General features: G+C 52.4%; 1 protein-coding gene across 6 annotated transcripts in view; it reads left to right on the top strand.

Annotated features, from left to right (window-relative positions):
• Nucleotides 1–23,503, top strand: part of YTHDC2 (YTH N6-methyladenosine RNA binding protein C2) — a 276,916-nt gene that overhangs the window by 186,804 nt on the left and 66,609 nt on the right. For all 6 annotated transcript variants that reach the window (XM_075325002.1, XM_075325005.1, XM_075325003.1 and 3 more), the window contains exon 25: nucleotides 18,515–18,624. In XM_075325002.1, coding sequence (XP_075181117.1) covers nucleotides 18,515–18,624 — 110 coding nt within the window. The remainder of the gene's footprint in view (nucleotides 1–18,514; nucleotides 18,625–23,503) is intronic.

Below are 23,503 nucleotides of genomic sequence, written 5' to 3'. Positions count from 1 at the left end.
GGCTGTTCGGAGAACAGCTGGATGAAATTATTAAGGAAGCTACTGGCGGGAAGAGTACTTCCATGCCACAAACCAAAACCAGGAAACCTGACCAGGGTAGGAATCAGTCGAGGTTTCGCTCCTTTCGTTCCTGCAACTGGTCGTCCTCTAAGCCCTCGGCCTCGTCCGCTAACTCAGCCAAGGACCAGAAATCCAACTGGCGCCCAAAAGCGCGTCCACAGAAGACCGCAGGAGGTTCTGCCACTAAGGCAGCCTCCTCATGACTCTCTGCCCGCTCCGGCGACGTCCTTAGTCGGTGGCAGGCTCTCCCACTTTGGCGACGCTTGGTTTCAACACGTCTCCGATCAGTGGGTGAGAGATATCATCTCCCACGGCTACAGGATAGAATTCTCTTCCAGTCCGCCAAACAGATTTTTTTCTCTCAACTCCCCCTTGCTCCAAGGCTGCCGCCTTCTCGCAGGCCGTGGCATCCTTGCAGGCCAACGGAGTGATTGTACCGGTTCCCGCCCAGGAACGGTTCAGAGGTTTCTACTCAAATCTCTTCCTAGTTCCCAAAAAGGACGGTACCTTCCGGCCCATCCTGGATCTCAAGCTTCTCAACAAGCATGTTCAGGTGCGGCACTTTCGCATGGAGTCTCTGCGATCAGTCATTGCCTCAATGACCCAAGGGGATTTCTTGGCATCCATCGACATCAGAGATTCCTATCTGCATGTGCCAATTGCGGTTTCACACCAGCGTTGGCTACGTTTTGCAATAGGAGAAGATCATTTCCAATTCGTGGCTCTCCCCTTCGGGTTAGCCACGGCCCCTCGGGGGTATTCACCAAGGTCATGGCAACAATGATTGCGGTTCTGCACCTCCAGGGGTTGGCAGTGATTCCTTACCTGGACGACCTTCTAGTCAAGGCTTCATCCAGCGCAGACTGTCAGTGGAGTGTCTCGCTCACTCTCGCCACTCTAGCCCAATTCGGGTGGCTGGTCAATCTGCCCAAATCCACTCTGACTCCGACCCAGAGTCTCACGTACCTAGGGATGCAGTTCGAGACTCTGCCGGCACTTGTGAAGTTGCCCTTAGTCAAACAGCAGTCCCTCCAGCTAGCGGTGCTCTCTTTGCTGAGGCCCCGCCGTTATACCCTCAGGCGTCTGATGCAGGTGCTGGGTCAAATGGTGGCGTCCATGGAGGCTGTTCCCTTTGCCCAGTTCCATCTGCGCCCCCTGCAGCTGGACATTCTCCGCTGTTGGGACAAGCGGCCTTCCTCCTTACACAAGTTAGTGGCTCTGTCACCACAAACCAGGAGCTCTCTGCAGTGGTGGCTTCGGCCCCTCTCCCTGTCCCAGGGGCGCTCCTTCCTGGCCCCGTCCTGGGTGATTCTCACCACGGATGCCAGTCTATCCGGCTGGGGAGCGGTATGTCTCCACCACAGAGCGCAGGGCACTTGGACTCCGTCCGAGTCAGCCCTTTCAATCAATGTGCTGGAAACCAGAGCCGTGCTTCTAGCTCTCCTAGCTTTTCACCACCTGTTGGCGGGCAGGCACATTCGAGTCCAGTCAGACAACGCGACAGCGGTTGCCTACATCAATCACCAAGGCGGGACACGCAGCCGCCTGGCAATGTTGGAGGTACAACGCATCCTTCAATGGGCGGAGGACTCCAAGTCCACCATATCCGCAGTCCACATCTCAGGTGTGGAAAACTGGGAGGCAGATTATCTCAGCCGTCAAAGCGTGGACGGTGGCGAGTGGTCCCTGCACCCGGCAGTGTTTCAGTCAATCTGCCGCAAATGGGGCACTCCGGACGTGGACCTAATGGCATCCCGTCACAACAACAAAGTTCCTGTTTACGTGGCTCGCTCCCACGATCCCCAGGCATTCGCCGCGGACGCTCTGGTTCAAGACTGGTCCCAGTTTCGTCTGTCCTACGTGTTTCCCCCTCTAGCTCTCTTGCCCAGAGTCCTGCGCAAGATCAGAATGGAGGGCCGTCGAGTCATCCTCATTGCACCGGACTGGCCCAGGCGAGCTTGGTATCCGGACCTGCTCCATCTGTCCGTAGAGATGCCGTGGCATCTCCCGGACCGTCCAGACCTACTCTCGCAAGGTCCGTTTTTCCGCCCGAACTATGACTCGGGCCCGTAAGTCTTCCTCTGCTAAGATCTATCACAGGACTTGGAAAATTTTCCTGTCCTGGTGTCGTTCTACTGACCATCCCCCTTGGCCATTTTCCTTGCCGACCCTTCTGTCTTTTCTACAGTCCGGTCTGCAGCTAGGACTGTCCCTCAACTCTCTCAAGGGACAAGTCTCAGCTCTGTCAGTTCTGTTCCAGCGGCGTCTCACTCGGCTGGCTCAGGTCCGCACCTTCATGCAAGGCGTGTCTCACATCATTCCGCCTTACCGGCGGCCCTTGGATCCCTGGGACCTTAACTTGGTTCTCATGGTTTTGCAGAAACCCCCCTTTGAGCCTCTTAGGGAGGTTTCTTTGTATCGTCTTTCACAGAAAGTGACCTTTCTGGTGGCCATAACTTCCCTCAGGAGAGTCTCGGATTTGGCTGCACTCTTTTCGGAGTCACCTTTTTTAATTTTCCATCAAGACAAGGTGGTTCTCCGTCCGACTCCGGACTTTCTTCCTAAGGTGGTCTCTCCTTTCCACCTTAACCAGGACATTACCCTACCTTCCTTTTGTCCGGCTGCTGTTCATCGCTTTGAAAAAGCCCTGCATACTCTGGATCTGGTGCATGCTCTCCGGATCTATGTGTCTCGCACCGCTGCACTTAGGCGGTGCACTTCTCTTTTTGTGCTAACCACAGGTCGGCGCAAGGGCCTTTCTGCTTCTAAGCCGACCTTAGCCCGTTGGATTAGATCGACCATTTCGGACGCCTACCAGAGTACTCAGGTGCCTCCCCCGCCGGGGATCAAGGCACATTCGACCAGAGCTGTCGGTGCCTCTTGGGCTTTCAGGCACCAGGCTACGGCTCAACAAGTCTGTCAGGCTGCCACTTGGACTAGCCTGCACACCTTTTCGAAGCACTACCAAGTGCATGCTCATGCTTCGGCAGATGCGAGCTTGGGCAGACGCATCCTCCAGGCGGCTGTCGCCCATTTGTGAAGTTAGGTTCTGCCTACTTCTTAGTTTTTCTGTTTATTCCCACCCAGGGACTGCTTTGGAATGTCCCATGGTCTGGGTCTCCCAAAGGAACGATAAAGAAAAAGAGAATTTTGTTACTTACCGTAAATTCTTTTTCTTATAGTTCCGTATTGGGAGACCCAGCACCCTCCCTGTTGCCTGTTGGCAAGTTCTTGTTCCGCGTGTTATCACCGGCTGTTGTCGTGGACAGAGTCTCCGGTTGTTCCGGCTCTTGCTCTGTTCTACTTGTGGGTGGCTATTCTCCTTCAGCTTTTGCACTAAACTGGCTGGGACTGGCTCACCAGGGGGTGTATAAGCTCAGAGGGAGGAGCTACACTTTTAAGTGTAGTACTTTGTGTGTCCTCCGGAGGCAGAAGCTAAACACCCATGGTCTGGGTCTCCCAATACGGAACTATAAGAAAAAGAATTCACGGTAAGTAACAAAATTCTCTTTTTTTCAGTACTGCATGTTAATATATAAAACTATTAATATAATATTGTAATTATTTTATTTTGGAGAAGAAGCAGCTAAGAAAAATCAGCAGGCATCACATCTTGTCCCTGTTGCTGCCTCTTTGTCTTACTGCCTGTAGAAATCAAAGAATATATGTTTTATGTTTAGTGAAAGCAACATTTTGGATGTTAATTATCGTTTAATTATTTAATTACTTCCCTTCAAATTCCCTTAATTACCTTGCCATTTTCTATGTTCACATAAAGGGGACATGTAGAAAAAAAATAGCCCATAGTAATTGAGCCTGTAGTAATTAAAACAGATATGAGTAGGTGGTATACCTATATCATAACATGATGGCATGCTGTCATGTTATCATTTTGGTTTTATATTTGCTAAACCTGTGTAAATAAGTGTGTTGTGTAGTGTAAGTGCAATGAAATACTTACTGATCGCTGACGTTCCCTGTTTATGGTTTCTCTCTGGTTCTCTTCTTATTCACCTGACTGCAATTCTGACCAGCCAGATCACACTATTCTCTATGTATGAGACAGAAGTTGTTTTTACAATATAAGAATATAGAGCCTTGTTCTTATATTCCATAACCTTACCTTGTGAAAGAGAATTCTAGCTCACACGTGAACCCTATGTGATCCAACTGTTCGAAATTGCGGTCATGTAACTGAGAAGTGCTGCACGTGAAATGAGAACACGGTGATCGGTAGGTATTTGAATGCACTTTCAGTGCCCGTCACATATATTTACACAGGTTTTGCAAATAAAAATAAATAGAAAACAAGATAGGACATAATGGATCATCCTCATAGTCAAAATAATTAGAGGTCTGTCCCAATACTAGAATCAGTTATAAATATGAGCAACAATAGTTAAATTAATGACCATAATAAATTATTAGAGTATAGAAAAAACACGCAGCGACCGCAGCCCCCCGAGGAAGACCACGAAACGCGTTGGGGCGCGTTTGTTACCCATCCTGGTCCACAGGCAACAGATAAGCACTTGCTTGATATGCCAACCAGCTGATGTATGCAGCAAATGCACTATGCATTATATATAGTGGGATTCTTTATCTAGAGTCTTACATGGGTAATAAAATGAACTTTATTATAGCTGCATGTAGTGATCTTCCCAGCAAACACTTAGTTAATTTCTGCACTCCTGTGCAGTAATTCCCCATTCCTGATCCACTTGTAGCAGATATCCTTATCTGGAATACTTCACTCCTCAACCTGTACTACTTTTGTATTATTTTTGTCCTCTATTTTTTGGTGTGAGATTTTTAGTCTTTTGTATTAATAAATATATTTGATATTTACCAAAATTGGACATTTTTTGGAGTTTTTTCTATACTCTAATAATTTATTATGATCATTAATTTCCCTATTGTTGCTCATATTTATAAAAATAAATAACAGCAGTGTTTTTTAATATTGGTGTACGTTAAGACATACTCAGATCCTAAGAATGAAGCGGCCACAGTTCTGAGTCATGGCTGCATGCCCTTAAGTCTTTCCTCTAATGCGACAACTCAGCTGTGCAGGGAAACTGCAGTACAATTTTTTTTCAAGTAAAAGGGGCTACCTGCAGTTCCCTGCGCAACGGGGTGTCAGAACGCCGCTATACTGGCAAAGCAATGCTGCATTTTTTTCATTCTCAGCACTGGTGGGGTGGGAGTCCCATAGGTTTGGGGAAATTTATTAAAGATGCCCTAGAATTAAGTTTTCTTTATCGTTCCTTTGGGAGACCCAGACCTTGGGTGTTTAGCTTCTGCCTCCGGAGGACACACAAAGTACTACACTTAAAAGTGTAGCTCCTCCCTCTGAGCTTATACACCCCCTGGTGAGCCAGTCCCAGCCAGTTTATCGCTTTGTGTTCAGGAGGCATACATCCACACATGCATTCTCATGATTTTTTTCTTTGGAAGAGATTGAAGAAGTGCGGGTCCACGTCTGGACCCCCGGCATGTCCCTTCTCACCCCACTGTGTCGGTGGTGTTGTAAAGGTTGATTTCCAAGGCTGGAGCCTTACATGCCGTGCTCCTTCACCATCCCCCCTGGGCTCTGGCTTGAAGTGGGAGCCAGCACGGTCTCCATGCCTCGCAGGAGACCGGTCTCCATCCACAGCCCCTTGAGGATTCTGCTGGACCGGAGCACTCATCCCCAGGGACCTGGCCCTGCGTCTCAGCAGCTAAGTACCTGAGACGTTTATGCGTTGGGGGTCCCTGTTCTTTATTGTATGGGGAGAGTATGCTGAATGTATTTATTTTGGCATTTCCGGCGGGTTCTCTAGCCTTCGCCCGAGAACCGCGCCGATGGTGCCTGCGCGTCGGCCTCGCCGCTTAAATTTAGGCCCCGGCTTTGCCGGAGGCCTAGTTTCTGTTAACTACCGTCGCATGTCACTCGTGCAGAGGGACAGGCACGGCTCCTCCCGGCGGCCGTCCTGCACAGGGGAGGGACACTCCCCACTGCTGGGGCGGGTCTCCTCCCCTGCAGGTCCCTATGGCACTCCAGTTCCCGCTCTCCTACAGGAACGCCCCCAAGTCCCGCCTTCTCTCTTCGCTCCGGCGGCCATTTTCTTAGGCAGAGTTCACTCTGCGCTGGGCCTTTCTGCACTCTGCATCCCTGCTGAGGTGCTGTGCATTGGGGGTCCGGGCTTCGGGATCTGGAGGGCACACAACACCGCTTCCAGCGGTCTGGTAAGCCACAGCCGGTCTCTAGTTGTGGACCTCTGTATATTCTCCCTGGGGTTCATTCTCTTGCAGAGCCCCCACTCCAGCAGCATGTCTCACACGAGGAGCAAGGCTCCAAAGCTTTATACTGTATGCGCTGCATGTAAGCTCCCGCTGCCTGAGCCGAGCACCTATCCACATTGTGATGTCTGCTCTAACTTGGCGGTGCCACAGCCTGGAGTCTCACCCCGAGTGGTCTCTCCGGCTGCCTCTGCACCTGTGGCTGAACCCCCGGCCTGGGTAGAGTCCTTCTCTAGGTCTATATCCCAGTCATTTGCTGAGTCCATGGGACGTTTGTCCAGGACTTTGATGAATATGCATCAGCCCTCCTCACAGGGTGCCTCTAATGCTCTTGCTAAGGGTTCTTTAGGATCCCTATCCTCTGACCTCCGTCCATCGGAGCTCACAGAGGATTGATCATCAGGTCCCAGACCCCGTCCTCCTAAGAGAAGGCGCATAGTTTCCTCCCCCTCCTCCTCCCGCGGCTCTGATTCAAGAGCTGACTTGCAAGATGAGGAGGATGCCCTTACGGGGGGCTCGGAGGCTAACTCCATGTACCCCATCGATCTTTCCGAGGGTGACTCAGATCTTAGTGACTTGATTGCTTCTATTAATTCTGTACTGGATCTCAATCCGCCAGTATCAGAGGAGCAACCCTCTCTGGCAGAAAAGCACCAGTTTACCTCGCCTAAGAGAGTAAAGAGTGTGTTCTTTAACCACTACAGTTTTCAGAGCGCTGTGACCAAACCCAGGGCCTGTCCTGACAAACGCTTTCCAAAGCGTGGTTCTGATGACCGTTTTCCCTTTCCACCTGAGGTGGTCAAGGAGTGGTCTCACTCTCCAAAGGTAGACCCCCCGGTGTCTAGGCTCTCAGCCCGGACCGTTGTGTCGGTGGCTGACGGCACCTCACTTAAGGATTCCACTGACCGTCAGATTGACCTTCTGGCCAAATCTATGTATGAAGAGGCGGGGGCCGCGTTTTCCCTGACTTTTGCAGCAGTGTGGGCTCTCAAAGCCATCTCTGCTTCTCTAGAGGAGATGCATTCCCTCACCAAGGAATCTATGCCTGAGATGGTTGCCTTAACTTCTCAAGCTTCAGCTTTTTCATCTTATGCCATGTCTGCCATGCTAGAGGCTTCTCACCGCACTGCGGTGGCTTCGGCTAATTCCCTCGTTATCCGCAGGATCTTGTGGCTTCGAGAGTGGAAGGCAGATGCTTCTTCAAAGAAGTTCCTTGCTGGGCTCCCTTTTGCTTGTTCCCGGCTGTTAGGTGAACAGCTGGATGAAATTATTAAGGAAGCTACTGGCGGGAAGAGTACTTCCATGCCACAAACCAAGACCAGGAAACCCGCCCAGGGTAGGAATCAGTCGAGGTTTCGTTCCTTTCGTTCCTCCAACTGGTCGTCCTCTAAGCCCTCGGCCTCGTCCGCTAACTCAGCTAAGGACCAGAAATCCAACTGGCGCCCAAAAGCGCGTCCGCAGAAGACCGCAGGAGGTTCTGCCACTAAGGCAGCCTCCTTATGACTCTCTGCCCGCTCCAGCAACGTCCTTAGTCGGTGGCAGGCTCTCCCACTTTGGCGACGCTTGGTTAAAACAAGTCTCCGATCAGTGGGTGAGAGATATCATATCTCACGGCTACAGGATAGAATTCTCTTCCAGCCCGCCAAACAGATTTTTTCTCTCAACTCCCCTCTGCTCCAAGGCCGCCGCCTTCTCACAGGCCGTGGCATCCTTGCAGGCAAACGGAGTAATTGTACCAGTTCCCGCTCGGGAACGGTTCAGAGGTTTTTACTCAAACCTCTTCCTAGTTCCCAAAAAGGACGGTACCTTCCGGCCCATCCTGGATCTCAAGCTTCTCAACAAGCCTGTTCGGGTGCGGCATTTTCGCATGGAGTCTCTGCGATCAGTCATTGCCTCAATGACCCAAGGGGATTTCCTGGCGTCCATCGACATCAGAGATGCCTATCTACATGTGCCAATTGCAATTTCACACCAGCGTTGGTTACGTTTTGCAATAGGAGAGGATCATTTCCAATTCGTGGCTCTCCCCTTTGGGTTAGCCATGGCCCCTCGTGTATTCACCAAGGTCATGGCAGCAGTGATTGCGGTTCTGCACCTCCAGGGGTTGGCAGTGCTCCCTTACCTGGACCTTCTAATCAAGGCTCCATCCAGCGCAGACTGTCAGCGGAGTGTCTCGCTCACTCTCGCCACTCTAGCCCAATTCGGGTTGCTTGTCAATCTTCCCAAATCCACTCTGACTCCGACCCAGAGTCTCACGTACCTAGGGATGCAGTTCGAGACTTTGCCGGCACTTGTGAAGTTGCCCTTAATCAAACAGCAGTCACTCCAGCTAGCGGTGCGCTCTCTGCTGAGGCCCCGCCGTTATACCCTCAGGCGTCTGATGCAGGTGCTGGGTCAAATGGTGGCGTCCATGGAGGCTGTTCCCTTTGCCCAGTTCCATCTGCGCCCCCTGCAGCTGGACATTCTCCGCTGTTGGGACAAGCGGCCTTCCTCCTTACACAGGTTAGTGGCTCTGTCGCCACGGACCAGGAGGTCTCTTCAGTGGTGGCTTCGGCCCCTCTCCCTGTCCCAAGGGCGCTCCTTCCTGGCCCCGTCCTGGGTGATTCTCACCACGGATGCCAGTCTATCCGGCTGGGGAGCGGTATGTCTCCACCACAGAGCGCAGGGCACTTGGACTCCGCCCGAGTCAGCCCTTTCAATCAATGTGCTGGAAACCAGAGCCGTGCTTCTAGCTCTCCTAGCTTTTCACCACCTGTTGGCGGGCAGGCACATTCGAGTCCAGTCAGACAACGCGACAGCGGTTGCCTACATCAATCACCAAGGCGGGACACGCAGCCGCCTGGCAATGATGGAGGTACAGCGCATCCTTCAATGGGCGGAGGACTCCAAGTCCACCATATCCGCAGTCCACATCCCAGGTGTGGAAAACTGGGAGGCAAATTATCTCAGCCGTCAAAGCGTGGACGGTGGCGAGTGGTCCCTGCACCCGGCAGTGTTTCAGTCAATCTGCCGCAAATGGGGCACTCCGGACGTGGACCTAATGGCATCCCGTCACAACAACAAAGTTCCTGTTTACGTGGCTCGCTCCCACGATCCTCAGACCTTCGCCGCGGACGCTCTGGTTCAAGACTGGTCCCAGTTTCGTCTGTCCTACGTGTTTCCCCCTCTAGCTCTCTTGCCCAGAGTCCTGCGCAAGATCAGAATGGACGGCCGTCGAGTAATCCTCATTGCACCGGACTGGCCCAGGCGAGCTTGGTATCCGGACCTGCTCCAACTGTCCGTAGAGATGCCGTGGCATCTCCCGGACCGTCCAGACCTACTCTCGCATGGTCCGTTTCTTTGTCGCTCCATTGGGAGACCCAGACAATTGGGTGTATAGCTTCTGCCTCCGGAGGCCACACAAAGTATTACACTTTAAAAGTGTAACCCCTCCCCTCTGCCTATACACCCTCCCGTGCATCACGGGCTCCTCAGTTTTATGCTTTGTGTGGAAGGAGGCACACATCCACTCATGCATTCTCATTTTAGTTATATCGGTTGGAAGAAAAGCGGGCCCCCACGGGGCCCCCGGCATGTTCCCTTCTCACCCCACTACGTCGGCGGTGCTGTTAAGGTTGAGGTACCCATTGCGGGTACAAAGGCCGGAGCCTCATGCCGTTTTCCTTCACCATCCCTTAGTGGCTCTGGGAGAAGTGGGATCCTGACCGGTCATCCATTTACTGGGACCGTGCTCCCTCCGCAGCCCCTGTGGGAATCTGCCGGACAGGAGTCTATTCATCCTCAGGGACCGGGCCCTGCATCTATAAGGTACTCTGTGTTCCCATGGGGACTGTGCATGGAGCGCTTTTTTCCCGGACGCTGCAGCAGCTGCTGATTTGTGAAGACCGGCGGACTTCCGTGCCGACCGCGCCTGCTTGTCGGCCGCGGTCTTAAATTTAGTCCCCGGCTTCATCGCGGCCTAGTAACAAAACTCCCGCCCCCGGGCCTGTCTGTCAGGGGTAAGGGCGGGACTGCCGACCTGACGTCGGATGGGAGGAACGGAGCATCCTGTATGTTTCCTCCCCCCTCACTGATCACTGTGGGGACCCCAGATTCCCGCACTTTCCGAGCGCCGCCCACGGCTCCACTCCTCCCCTGAGAGCTCCGGCAGCCATTTTTCTGCCATTCTGCCGGTGGAGGATTATCAGGTAAGAGCTCTGCAGCTCTGGGAGACCTAAGTCAGGGAATCTGGAGGACACACACTCCGCTTTTTAGCGGTCGGTAAGCCACACCGGTCACCCGGTGCTGGTCCCCCTAGGGTGCCGGAATAGATACGTATTCTGTATATATATTTCTGTTCGGCCGGGCTGTATACCCTTTCCCATATACCCTCAGTGATCACTCTCCTAGGAGACAACAGCATGTCGTCCACAAGGAGCAAATCTGTTAAGGCACAGGGTTTTTTTGCGGCCTGTACCTTTTGTGGGGCTATGTTACCTGCGGGTTCCACCTACCCTCACTGTGAGCAATGCTCGACCCCTGTTTCGCTTGCTCAGCCGGAGCCTCGGTCACTAGTGGGCCCCTCGCCTCAGGTAGACCCCCCTGCTCCCCCTGTCCAGGCGGCAGGGACAGAGTTGCAGTTTTTGCTGAGAAGCTCTCTGAGTCACTTTCACAATCCATGGCTCAGTCTATGGACAAATGGTCTGCCAAGCTGCTAGAAGCCTTGCAGTCCAGACCGGTCCTTACACAGGCCCCGGGTCCTGTTGGTTCGTCGCCTCCAGGTACCTCTCGGTCCGCGTCGCAGCGCGCTCCCGGGGGGGGCCCTAGGTCTCACGTGGAGGACTCCTGCACGGACCACAGTCCCAGACCGGCTAAGCGGGCTCGCTGGGAATCTTCCCCGACTTCTTCACGCTGCTCGGGTTCCCACCTTGAGGACTCTCTGGAGGACGAGGCGGACGTCGCAGCTCAGGGCTCTGACCCTGACGTCGCCCTCATCCTTGATACACCTGAAGGGGACGCCTTAGTAAATGATCTTATCTCGTCCATCAACCAGGTGTTAGATCTATCTCCCCCGCCTCCACCTATAGAGGAGTCGGCTTTTCAGCAGGAGAAACACCAGTTTCGGTTCCCCAAACGTACACGGAGTGCGTTTTTCGATCACTCTAACTTCAGAGATGCTGTCCAGAAGCCCAGAGCGGTTCCGGACAAGCGCTTTACTAACCGCCTTACTGACACACGTTACCCCTTCCCCTCTGACGTAGTTAAGGGTTGGGCTCAATGTCCCAAGGTGGATCCTCCAGTCTCTAGATTGGCGGCTAGATCTGTGGTATCGGTTGCAGATGGCTCATCGCTAAAAGATGCCACTGACAGGCAGATAGAGCTCCTGGTGAAATCCATCTATGAAGCCACGGGCGCGTCTTTTGCCCCGGCTTTTGCAGCCGTGTGGGCACTCCAAGCTATCTCAGCTTGTCTGGCTGAGATTAATGCGGTCACACGTACTTCTGCTCCGCAGGTTGCGTCTTTGACTTCTCAGGCGTCGGCATTTTCTTCCTACGCCATGAACGCAGTCCTAGACTCTGCTAGCCGTACAGCGGTGGCATCCGCTAATTCAGTGGCAGTCCGCAGGGCCATGTGGCTGCGAGAATGGAAGGCCGACTCGGCTTCCAAGAGGTTCTTAACCGGTTTGCCGTTTTCTGGCGACCGATTGTTTGGCGAACGATTGGATGAGATTATTAAGGAATCCAAGGGAAAGGACTCCTCCTTACCCCAGTCCAAACCAAAGAGACCTCAGCAACGGAAAATATAATCGAGGTTTCGGTCCTTTCGTCCCTCCGCCAAGTCCCAATCCTCTTCGTCCAACAGGCCGGAGAAAGGCCAGAGGAACTCCTATGCGTGGCGGTCTAAGTCACGCCCCCAAAAAGCCGCCGGAGGCACTGCCTCCAAGGCAGCCTCCTCATGACTCTCGGCATCCCCGAACCGCATCCTCGGTCGGTGGCAGGCTCTCCCGCTTTTGCGACGCCTGGTGGCCACATGTTAAAGACCGATGGGTGAGAGACATTCTGTCTCACGGTTACAGGATAGAGTTCAGCTCTCGTCCTCCGACTCGTTTCTTCAGAACCTCTCCGCCCCCCGCTCGGGCCGACGCACTTTTTCAGGCAGTGGACGCTCTGAAGACAGAAGGAGTTGTGATTCCCGTTCCCCCTCAGGAACATGGTCGCAGCTTTTACTCCAACTTGTTCGTGGTGCCAAAGAAGGACGGATCATTCTGTCCCGTTCTGGACCTCAAACTACTCAACAGACATGTGAGCACCAGACGTTTTCGGATGGAATCTCTCCGCTCGGTCATCGCATCGATGTCACAAGGAGACTTCCTAGCATCGATCGACATCAAGGATGCTTATCTCCATGTGCCGATAGCACCCGAACATCAACGCTTCTTGCGTTTCGCCATCGGGGACGAACACCTTCAGTTCGTGGCATTGCCTTTCGGCCTGGCGACAGCCCCACGGGTTTTCACCAAAGTCATGGCATCCGTCGTGGCGGTCCTACACTCTCAGGGCCACTCGGTTATTCCCTACTTAGACGATCTCCTAGTCAGGGCACCTTCTCGGGTAGCGTGTCAACACAGCCTTACCGTCGCTCTGGCGACTCTCCAGCAGTTCGGGTGGATCATCAACTTCCCAAAATCCAAGTTGACACCGACCCAATCACTGACTTACCTCGGGATGGAGTTTCATACACAGTCAGCGGTAGTCAAGCTACCACTAGACAAACAGCTGTCACTGCAGGCAGGGGTGCAATCTCTTCTTCGGGGTCAGTCACACCCCTTGAGACGCCTCATGCACTTCCTGGGGAAGATGGTGGCAGCGATGGAGGCAGTGCCCTTCGCGCAATTCCATCTGCGCCCACTCCAATGGGACATTCTCCGCAAATGGGACAGGAGGTCGACTTCCCTCGACAGGAACGTCTCTCTTTCCCTTGCAACCAAGACGTCTCTTCAGTGGTGGCTTCTTCCCAATTCTCTATCGCAGGGAAAATCCTTCCTGCCCCCAACCTGGGCTGTGGTCACCACGGACGCGAGCCTGTCAGGGTGGGGAGCGGTGTTCCTCCACCACAGGGCTCAGGGAACCTGGACTCCGATAGAGTCTTCCCTTCAGATCAATGTTTTGGAGATAAGGGCAGTGTATCTAGCCCTATTGGCCTTCCAGCGGTGGCTGGAGGGCAGACAGATCCGTATACAGTCGGACAACGCCACTGCCGTCGCATACATCAACCACCAGGGCGGCACGCGCAGTCGTCATGCCTTCCAGGAAGTCGGGAGAATTCTGCAGTGGGTGGAAGCCACAGCCTCCACGATCTCCGCAGTTCACATCCCGGGCGTAGAAAACTGGGAAGCAGATTTTCTCAGTCGTCAGGGCATGGACGCGGGGGAATGGTCTCTTCACCCAGACGTGTTTCGAGAGATCTGTCGCCGCTGGGGAACGCCGGACGTCGATCTCATGGCGTCACGGCACAACAACAAAGTCCCGGCATTCATGGCACGGTCTCAAGATCACAGAGCTCTGGCGGCGGACGCATTAGTTCAGGATTGGTCGCAGTTTCGACTGCCTTATGTATTTCCTCCCCTGGCGATGCTGCCCAGAGTGTTACGCAAGATCAGGTCCGACTGTCGTCGCGCCATTCTCGTCGCTCCAGATTGGCCGAGGCGGTCGTGGTACCCGGATCTGTGGCATCTCACGGTGGGTCAGCCGTGGGCGCTTCCAGACCGCCCAGACTTGCTGTCACAAGGGCCGTTTTTCCATCTGAATTCTGCGGCCCTCAACCTGACTGTGTGGCCATTGAGTCCTGGCTCCTAGCGTCTTCAGGGTTATCTCAGGATGTCATTGCCACTATGAGACAGGCCAGGAAACCAACGTCCGCCAAGATCTATTACAGGTCTTGGCGGATCTTCTTGTCCTGGTGCTCTGATAATGGTTTTGCTCCCTGGCCTTTTGCCTTACCCATTTTTCTTTCATTCCTTCAATCCGGAATGGACAAGGGTTTGTCACTCGGCTCTCTCAAGGGACAAGTATCGGCGCTCTCAGTATTTTTTCAAAAGCGCCTGGCCAGGCTTCCGCAGGTCTGCACGTTCCTGCAGGGAGTTTGCCACATAGTCCCACCTTACAAGCGCCCGCTGGAACCCTGGGACCTTAACAGGGTGCTAACGGCTCTTCAGAAACCACCTTTCGAGCCGCTGCGGGATGTCTCTTTATCACGTCTTTCGCAGAAGGTGGCATTTCTAGTGGCAGTTACATCACTCCGAAGAGTGTCGGAGCTGGCAGCGCTGTCATGCAAAGCCCCCTTCCTGGTTTTTCACCAGGATAAGGTGGTTCTGCGTCCTGTCCCGGAATTTCTCCCTAAGGTGGTATATCCTTTTCATCTCAATCAGGATATCTCCTTACCTTCATTTTGCCCTAATCCAATTCACCAATGTGAAAAGGATTTGCACTCATTAGATCTAGTGAGAGCACTCCGGTTCTACGTGTCTCGCACGGCGCCCCTGCGCCGTTCAGATGCGCTCTTTGTCCTTGTCGCTGGCCGGCGTAAGGGTTCGCAGGCTTCCAAGTCAACCTTGGCTCGGTGGATCAAGGAACCGATTCTTGAAGCTTACCGTTCTTCGGGGCTTCCGCTTCCTTCGGGGCTGAAAGCCCATTCTACCAGAGCCGTGGGTGCGTCCTGGGCATTGCGGCACCGGGTTACGGCTCAGCAGGTGTGTCAGGCAGCTACCTGGTCTAGTCTGCACACTTTCACGAAACACAATCAGATGCATACCTATGCTTCGGCAGACGCCAGTCTAGGTAGGCGAGTCCTTCAGGCGGCGGTTGCCCACCTGTAAGAGGGAGTCGTGTCGGCTCTTTTTATCGAGGTATTCTTTTACCCACCCAGGGACTGCTTTTGGACGTCCCAATTGTCTGGGTCTCCCAATGGAGCGACAAAGAAGGGAATTTTGTTTACTTACCGTAAATTCCTTTTCTTCTAGCTCCTATTGGGAGACCCAGCACCCGCCCCTGTTCCCTTCGGGCTGGTTGTTCTTTTGTGTACACATGTTGTTCATGTTGAATTGTTCTTTTGGTTCATGGTTTTCAGTTCTCCGAACATCCTTCGGATTGAATTTACCTTAGACCAATTTATAAGTTTCCTCCTTCCTGCTTTTGCACCAAAACTGAGGAGCCCGTGATGCACGGGAGGGTGTATAGGCAGAGGGGAGGGGTTACACTTTTAAAGTGTAATACTTTGTGTGGCCTCCGGAGGCAGAAGCTATACACCCAATTGTCTGGGTCTCCCAATAGGAGCTAGAAGAAAAGGAATTTACGGTAAGTAAACAAAATTCCCTTCTTTTCCGCCCGAATTCTGCGGGTCTCAAATTGACGGCGTGGCTCTTGAGTCCTGGATTTTGACGACTTCTGGTATTCCTCCTGAAGTCATCTCCACTATGACTTGGGCCCGTAAGTCTTCCTCCGCTAAGATCTATCACAGGACTTGGAAAATTTTCCTGTCCTGGTGTCGCTCTACCGGCCATCCTCCTTGGCCATTCTCCTTGCCGACCCTTCTGTCTTTTCTACAGTCCGGTCTGCAGCTAGGACTGTCCCTCAACTCTCTCAAGGGACAAGTCTCAGCTCTGTCAGTTCTGTTCCAGCGGCGTCTCTTTCGGCTGGCTCAGGTCTGCACCTTCATGCAAGGCGCGTCTCACATCATTCCGCCTTATCGGCGGCCCTTGGATCCCTGGGACCTTAACTTGGTCCTCACGGTATTGCAGAAACCCCCTTTTGAGCCTCTTAGGGAGGTTTCTTTGTATCGTCTTTCTCAGAAAGTGGCCTTTCTGGTTGCCATAACTTCTCTCAGGAGAGTCTCTGATTTGGCTGCGCTCTCCTCGGAATCACCTTTTTTAGTTTTTCATCAAGACAAGGTGGTTCTCCGTCCGACTCCGGACTTTCTTCCTAAGGTGGTCTCTTTTTTCCACCTTAACCAGGACATTACCCTACCTTCCTTCTGTCCGGCTCCTGTTCATCGCTTTGAAAAAGCGCTGCATACTCTAGATCTGGTGCGTGCTCTCCGGATCTATGTGTCTCGCACCGCTGCGCTTAGGCAGTGCACCTCTCTTTTTGTGCTAACCACAGGTCGGCGCAAGGGCCTCCCTTCTTCTAAGCCGACCTTAGCCCGTTGGATTAGATCGATCATTTCGGACGCCTACCAGAGTACTCAGGTGCCTCCCCCGCCGGGGATCAAGGCACACTCGACCAGAGCTGTCGGTGCCTCTTGGGCTTTTAGGCACCAGGCTACGGCTCAACAAGTCTGTCAGGCTGCCACTTGGACTAGCCTGCATACCTTCTCTTAGCACTACCAAGTGCATGCTCATGCTTCGGCAGATGCGAGCTTGGGCAGACGCATCCTTCAGGCGGCTGTCGCCCATTTGTGAAGTTAGGTTCTGCCTACTTCTTAGTTTTTCTGTTTATTCCCACCCAGGGACTGCTTTGGAATGTCCCAAGGTCTGGGTCTCCCAAAGGAACGATAAAGAAAAAGAGAATTTTGTTTACTTACCGTAAATTTTTTTTCTTATAGTTCCGTATTGGGAGACCCAGCACCCTCCCTGTTGCCTGTTGGTAATTTCTTGTTCCGCGTGTTATCACCGGCTGTTGTCGTGGACAGAGTCTCCGGTTGTTCCGGCTCTTGCTCTGTTCTACTTGTGGGTGGCTATTCTCCTTCAGCTTTTGCACTAAACTGGCTGGGACTGGCTCACCAGGGGGTGTATAAGCTCAGAGGGAGGAGCTACACTTTTAAGTGTAGTACTTTGTGTGTCCTCCGGAGGCAGAAGCTAAACACCCAAGGTCTGGGTCTCCCAATACGGAACTATAAGAAAAAGAATTTACGGTAAGTAAACAAAATTCTCCTTTTATTTCACAAAACTTGTGTATGTTATTATGCTCACATACCACTGTCTTCTCTGGTATTCACCGTCGTTCTGCTTCTCTTCTCATTGACGTCATCGCTCTGCAGACTCCCTTTGTCACACTACACTCAGTGTGACCTGTTTTGTTTTTTTTTTTTGTTATACAATTTAAGCCTGTGGAGCTTCAGAAGGTGGCACCATAGGCTCACATTGTTGTAGACTTCTGGCTCACACACAGAGTGCAGTGTGACCTGGACCATTTGAAGAGCAGTGACCTCACTGAGAAAAGGAGCAGAGTGGGATCTTGGAAAAGGCTGCAGTAGGTGAGTACATTAATACACACAGTGCCGTACATACATATATGCACAGATTTAGTGGGAAAAAAAACAACTTCATGTGTGGAATTCTTAATCTCCTTATAGTTTTACCCATTTTGAGCAGCCACAAAGATGCACCAAGTTCATTAAGAAGTGTGGGCATATTAATGAATTTGTCTCTTCTTGCTCAGAAGACTTTTTAAATTTCCTAACAGAAAGTTTTTACTCTCCATAATGCCATCTACAGCTATTGCACATGCAAGTTGACCACTGATTCACAAAATGGATAAATACATGTGTACATATAAACCATATACCTACAAATAACGTACCATACTTAAAAAAAGTAAAATTATATATTAATAATTAGAAACATAATCAAATATTAATTGTATCACATTCAAATTTATGTATTTCAGTATAATACAAAACACATAGGTGGACATAGAAGGGCAAGGGTATAGTAAAATATAAACTTGTATGCAGAGTTGTACTACAATATAATGTTTAATGAAGATGATGAATTCATGTAATAGTAGTGCATGCACATCTATACATGATAATATAAAAGACAAAGCATTATCATTAGTATGAATAATAGTTACCTAAACCACGTAAAAGATAACTGCACCCCGATATGCATTTCACACATTGCTTTCTAAAGTGGATGGAATTTGCAGATCTTTGTAGATTAGCCTTTCTAAACTACTTATACATATGCGCTTAGACTTGCTGCACTGGATACATTTATCTTGAGTTCTAAATTAATTACAATTACCACATACTGGCAAGTCCTATTCCCCTGCCAACACATTTTTTGGCAGTCTTTTAGACATCTGGTATTAAGTGTTGATTGGTGTATGTTGCATCTTATATTGGCTTTTTCCTGCTTGTGAAAACTGTTAGGAATTGGGGTAGAGAGGTTTATTTTCTCATATCTTTATTTCAGCTGGTCTGGATGGTAATGAGAGCAGTGACAGTGAGATGGAGGACAGAAGCACTGCTGTGTTAGCTACATTAAAGCTGGACGAGTGGTTACATTTTAACCTTGATCTGGAGGTAATAATAGTAGAAATAGAAAATTTGCTGATATATTCTGTATAAACCAGAGGTACACAACATTTTTGGTCCAAGAGCTACATTGTCATAATGATCCAATCTGAATGGCCACCCAAAAAATTAAAGGGGAACATACATGAGTACACCACCAGAACCATTGTCAGTGCATTAATACATCATCAGAACCAAGTGTTGAGTATTTGGGGTTTTTCTGGGAGCAGAAACTCTCCAAATCCTTCAGTGTGAACACACACAAACTTTACACTAAATTTCTCTCTCGCTTCATTGAAGGGACACAGGAAATCATGGTGTATGCTACTGCCACTTGGAGGCTGACATTACGCAAGAAAAAAAGTTAGCTCTTCCTCAGTAGAATATCACCACCAACCACAGTCAAGCTGATCAATTTCTTTATCGTTCCTTTGGGAGACCCAGACCATGGGTGTTTAGCTTCTACCTCCGGAGGACACACAAAGTACTACACTTAAAAGTGTAGCTCCTCCCCCTGAGCTTATACACCCCCTTGTGAGCAGACCCAGCCAGTTTATCGCTTTGTGTTCAGGAGGCATACATCCACACATGCATTCTCATATGATTTTTTCCTTTTGGAACGAGATTGAAGAGTGGGGTCCACGTCTGGACCCCTGGAATGTCCCTTCTCACCCCACTGTGTCGGCGGTGTTGTAAGGTTGATTCCTAGGCTGGAGCCTTTACATGCCGTGCTCCTTCACCATCCCTCCTGGGCTCTGGCTTGAAGTGGGAGCCAGCACGGTCTCCATGCTTGGCAGGACACCGGTCTCCATCCGCAGCCCTTCAGGACCCTGCTGGACCGGAGCACTCATCCCCAGGGACTTGGCCCTGCGTCTCAGCAGCTAAGTACCTGAGACGTTTAGATTTCGGGGTCCCTGTATTTTATTGTTGGGGGAGAGTGTGCTTATTGTGTTTACTGACATTTCCGGCGGGTTCTCTAGCTGTCGCCTGAGAACCGTGCCGATGGTGGCTGCGCGTCGGCCGCGCCGCTCAAATTTAGGCCCCGGCTTCGCCGGAGGCCTAGTTTCTGTTTCACTGCCCTCGCATGTCACTCATGCAGAGGGACAGGCTCGGCTCCTCCCGGCGGCCGTTCTGTACAGGGGAGAGACACTCCCCACTGCAGTGTGTGTCCCCTCCTCTGTAGGTCTCTATGGCCCTTCAGATCCCGCTCCTCAAGCAAGTCCCGCCCCCTCTCTTCGCTCCGACGGCCATTTTCTCAGCGTTCTCTCTGCGATCAGTCATTGCAGCGCTGGTCTGCAGCATCTCTGCTGAGGTGCTGTGCTTGGGGGTCCAGGCTTCGGGATCTGGAGGGCACACAACACCGCTCCAGCGGTCTGGTAAGCCACAACCGGTCTCCGATTGTGGACCTCTGTATATACTCTCTAGGGTTCATTCCCTGGCAGAGCCCCCACTCCAGCAGCATGTCTCACACGAGGAGCAAGGCCCCAAAGCTTTATGCTGTATGCGCTGCATGTAAGCTCCTGCTGCCTGAACCGAGCACCTTCCCACATTGTGATGCCTGCTCTAACTTGGCGGTGCCACAGCCTGGAGTCTCACCCCCAGTCGTCTCTCAGGCTGCTCCTGCTCCTGTGGCTGAACCCCCGGCTTGGGTAGAATCCTTTTCTAGGTCTATCTCCCAGTCTTTTGCTGAGTCGATGGGACTTCTGTCCAGGACTTTGCTGAATATGCATCAGCCCCCCTCACAGGGTGCCTCTGCTGCTAGGGCTCTCTCAGGACCGGAGATCACAGAGGATTCATCATCAGGGCCCAGACCCTGTCCTCCTAAGAAGAGACGCAGGGTTCCCTCTCCCTCCTCCTCCCGTGGCTCTGATTCCAGAGCTGACTCGCTGGATGAGGAGGATGCCTTTACAGGGGGCTCGGAGGCTAACTCCATGTGCCCCATTGATCTGTCCGAAGGTGACTCAGATCTTAGTGACTTGATTGCTTCTATTAATTCTGTACTGGATCTCAATCCGCCAGTATCAGAGGAGCAACCCTCTCTGGCAGAAAAGCACCAGTTTACCTTGCCTAAGAGAGCAAAGAGTGTGTTCTTTAACCACTCCAGTTTTCAGGCCGCTGTGACCAAGCCCAGGGCCTGTCCTGACAAGCGCTTCCCAAAGCGTGATTCTGATGACCGTTTTCCCTTTCCACCTGAGGTGGTCAAGGAGTGGGCTCAGTCCCCAAAGGTAGACCCTCCGGTGTCTAGGCTCGCAGCCCGGACCGTTGTGTCGGTGGCTGATGGCACTTCCCTTAAGGATTCCACTGACCGCCAGATTGACCTTCTGGCCAAATCCGTGTATGAAGCGGCGGGGGCCTCGTTTTCTCCGACTTTTGCAGCAGTGTGGGCTCTCAAGGCCATCTCTGCTTCTCTAGAGGAGATGCATTCCCTCACCAGGGAATCTATGCCCGAAATGGATGCCTTAACTTCCCTAGCTTCGGCCTTTTCATCCTATGCCATGTCTGCCATGCTGGAGGCTTCTCACCGCACTGCGGTGGCTTCGGCTAATTCCCTCACTATCCGCAGAATCTTGTGGCTTTGAGAGTGGAAGTCAGATGCTTCTTCAAAGAAGTTCCTTGCTGGGCTCCCTTTTGCTGGGTCTCGGCTGTTCGGAGAACAGCTGGATGAAATTATTAAGGAAGCTACTGGCGGGAAGAGTACTTCCATGCCTCAAACTAAAGCCAGGAAACCTGCCCAGGGTAGGAATCAGTCGAGGTTTCGCTCCTTTCGTTCCTCCAACTGGTCGTCCTCTAAGCCCTCGGCCTCGTCCGCTAACTCAGCCAAGGACCAGAAATCCAACTGGCGCACAGAAGACCGCAGGAGCTGCTGCCACTAAGGCAGCCTCCTCGTGACTATCTGCCCGCCCCAGCAACGTCCTTAGTCGGTGGCAGGCTCTCCCACTTTGGCGACGCTTGGTTTCAACACGTCTCCGATCAGTGGGTGAGAGATATCATCTCCCACGGCTACAGGATAGAATTCTCTTCCAGTCCGCCAAACAGATTTTTTCTCTCAACTCCCCCCTGCTCCAAGGCCGCCGCCTTCTCACAGGCCGTGGCATCCTTGCAGGCAAACGGAGTAATTGCACCAGTTCCCGCCCGGGAACGGTTCAGAGGTTTCTACTCAAATCTCTTCCTAGTTTCCAAAAAGGACGGTACCTTCCGGCCCATCCTGGATCTCAAGCTTCTCAACAAGCATGTTCAGGTGCGGCGCTTTCGCATGGAGTCTCTGCGATCGGTCATTGCCTCTATGTCCCAAGGAGATTTCCTGGCATCCATCGACATCAGAGATGCCTATCTACATGTGCCAATTGCAGTGTCACACCAGCGTTGGCTATGTTTTGCAGTAGGAGAAGATCACTTCCAATTCGTGGCTCTCCCCTTCGGGTTGGCCACGGCCCCTCGGGTATTCACCAAGATCATGGCAGCAGTAATTGCAGTTCTGCACTTCCAGGGGTTGGCAGTGATTCCTTACCTGGACGACCTTCTGGTCAAGGCTTCATCCAGCGCAGACTGTCAGCGGAGTGTCTCGCTCACTCTCGCCACTCTAGCTCAATTCGGGTGGCTGGTCAATCTGCCCAAATCCAATCTGACTCCGACCCAGAGTCTCACGTACCTAGGGATGCAGTTTGAGACCTTGACGGCACTTGTGAAGTTGCCCTTAGTCAAACAGCAGTCCCTCCAGCTAGCGGTGCGCTCTCTGCTGAGGCCCCGCCGTTATACCCTCAGGCGTCTGATGCAGGTGCTGGGTCAAATGGTGGCGTCCATGGAGGCTGTTCCCTTTGCCCAGTTCCATCTGCGCCCCCTGCAGCTGGACATTCTCCGCTGTTGGGACAAGCGGCCTTCCTCCTTACACAAGTTAGTGGCTCTGTCGCCACAAACCAGGAGCTCTCTGCAGTGGTGGCTTCGGCCCCTCTCCCTGTCCCAGGGGCGCTCCTTCCTGGCCCCGTCCTGGATGATTCTCACCACGGATGCCAGTATATCCGGCTGGGGAGCGGTATTTCTTTGTCGCTCCATTGGGAGACCCAGACAATTGGGTGTATAGCTTCTGCCTCCGGAGGCCACACAAAGTATTACACTCAAAAGTGTAACCCCTCCCCTCTGCCTATACACCCCCCCGTGCATCACGGGCTCCTCAGTTTTATGCTTTGTGTGGAAGGAGGCACACATCCACTCACACATCTCCATTTTAGTCAGCAGCAGCTGCTGATTGTATCGGTTGGAAGAAAAGAGGGCCCCCACGGGGCCCCCGGCATGCTCCCTTCTCACCCCACTAAGTCGGCGGTGCTGTTAAGGTTAAGGTACCCATTGCGGGTACGACGGCCGGAGCCTTATGCCGTGTTTCTTTCTCCATCCCTGAGGGCTCTGGTAGAAGTGGGATCCGAAGCGGTCATCCAGGTTCTGGGACCGTGCTCCCTCCGCAGCCCCTGAGGGAATCTGCTGGACAGGAGCTTATCTATCTTCAGGGACAGGGCCCTGCATCCACGAGGTACTCTGTGTCCCTATGGGGACGGTGTATGGAGCGCCTGGTTTCCAGACGCCGCATCTGACATGCTGAATAGTGAAGACCGGGGACTACCGCGCCGACCGCGCCTGCTTGTCGGCTGCGGTATTAAATTTAGTCCCCGGCTTCATCGCGGCCTAGTGGAATAACTCCCGCCCCCAGGCCTGTCTATCAGAGATAGGGGCGGGATAGCCGACCTGACGTCGGATGTGAGGGCCGGGGCATCCTGTATGCTCCCTCCCTCCTCACTGATCACTGTGGGGGCCCCAGATTCCCGCACTTTTCATAACGCCACCCTTGGCTTCACTCCTCCCCTGAGAGCTCCGGCAGCCATCTTTAGGACATTCTGCC

This window comes from Anomaloglossus baeobatrachus, chromosome 1 (assembly GCF_048569485.1).
Source record: "Anomaloglossus baeobatrachus isolate aAnoBae1 chromosome 1, aAnoBae1.hap1, whole genome shotgun sequence".
Lineage (NCBI taxonomy): Eukaryota > Metazoa > Chordata > Amphibia > Anura > Aromobatidae > Anomaloglossus > Anomaloglossus baeobatrachus.
The sequence above is the reverse complement of the archived record's forward strand: the minus strand, read 5'-3'. Positions and strand labels throughout refer to the sequence as shown.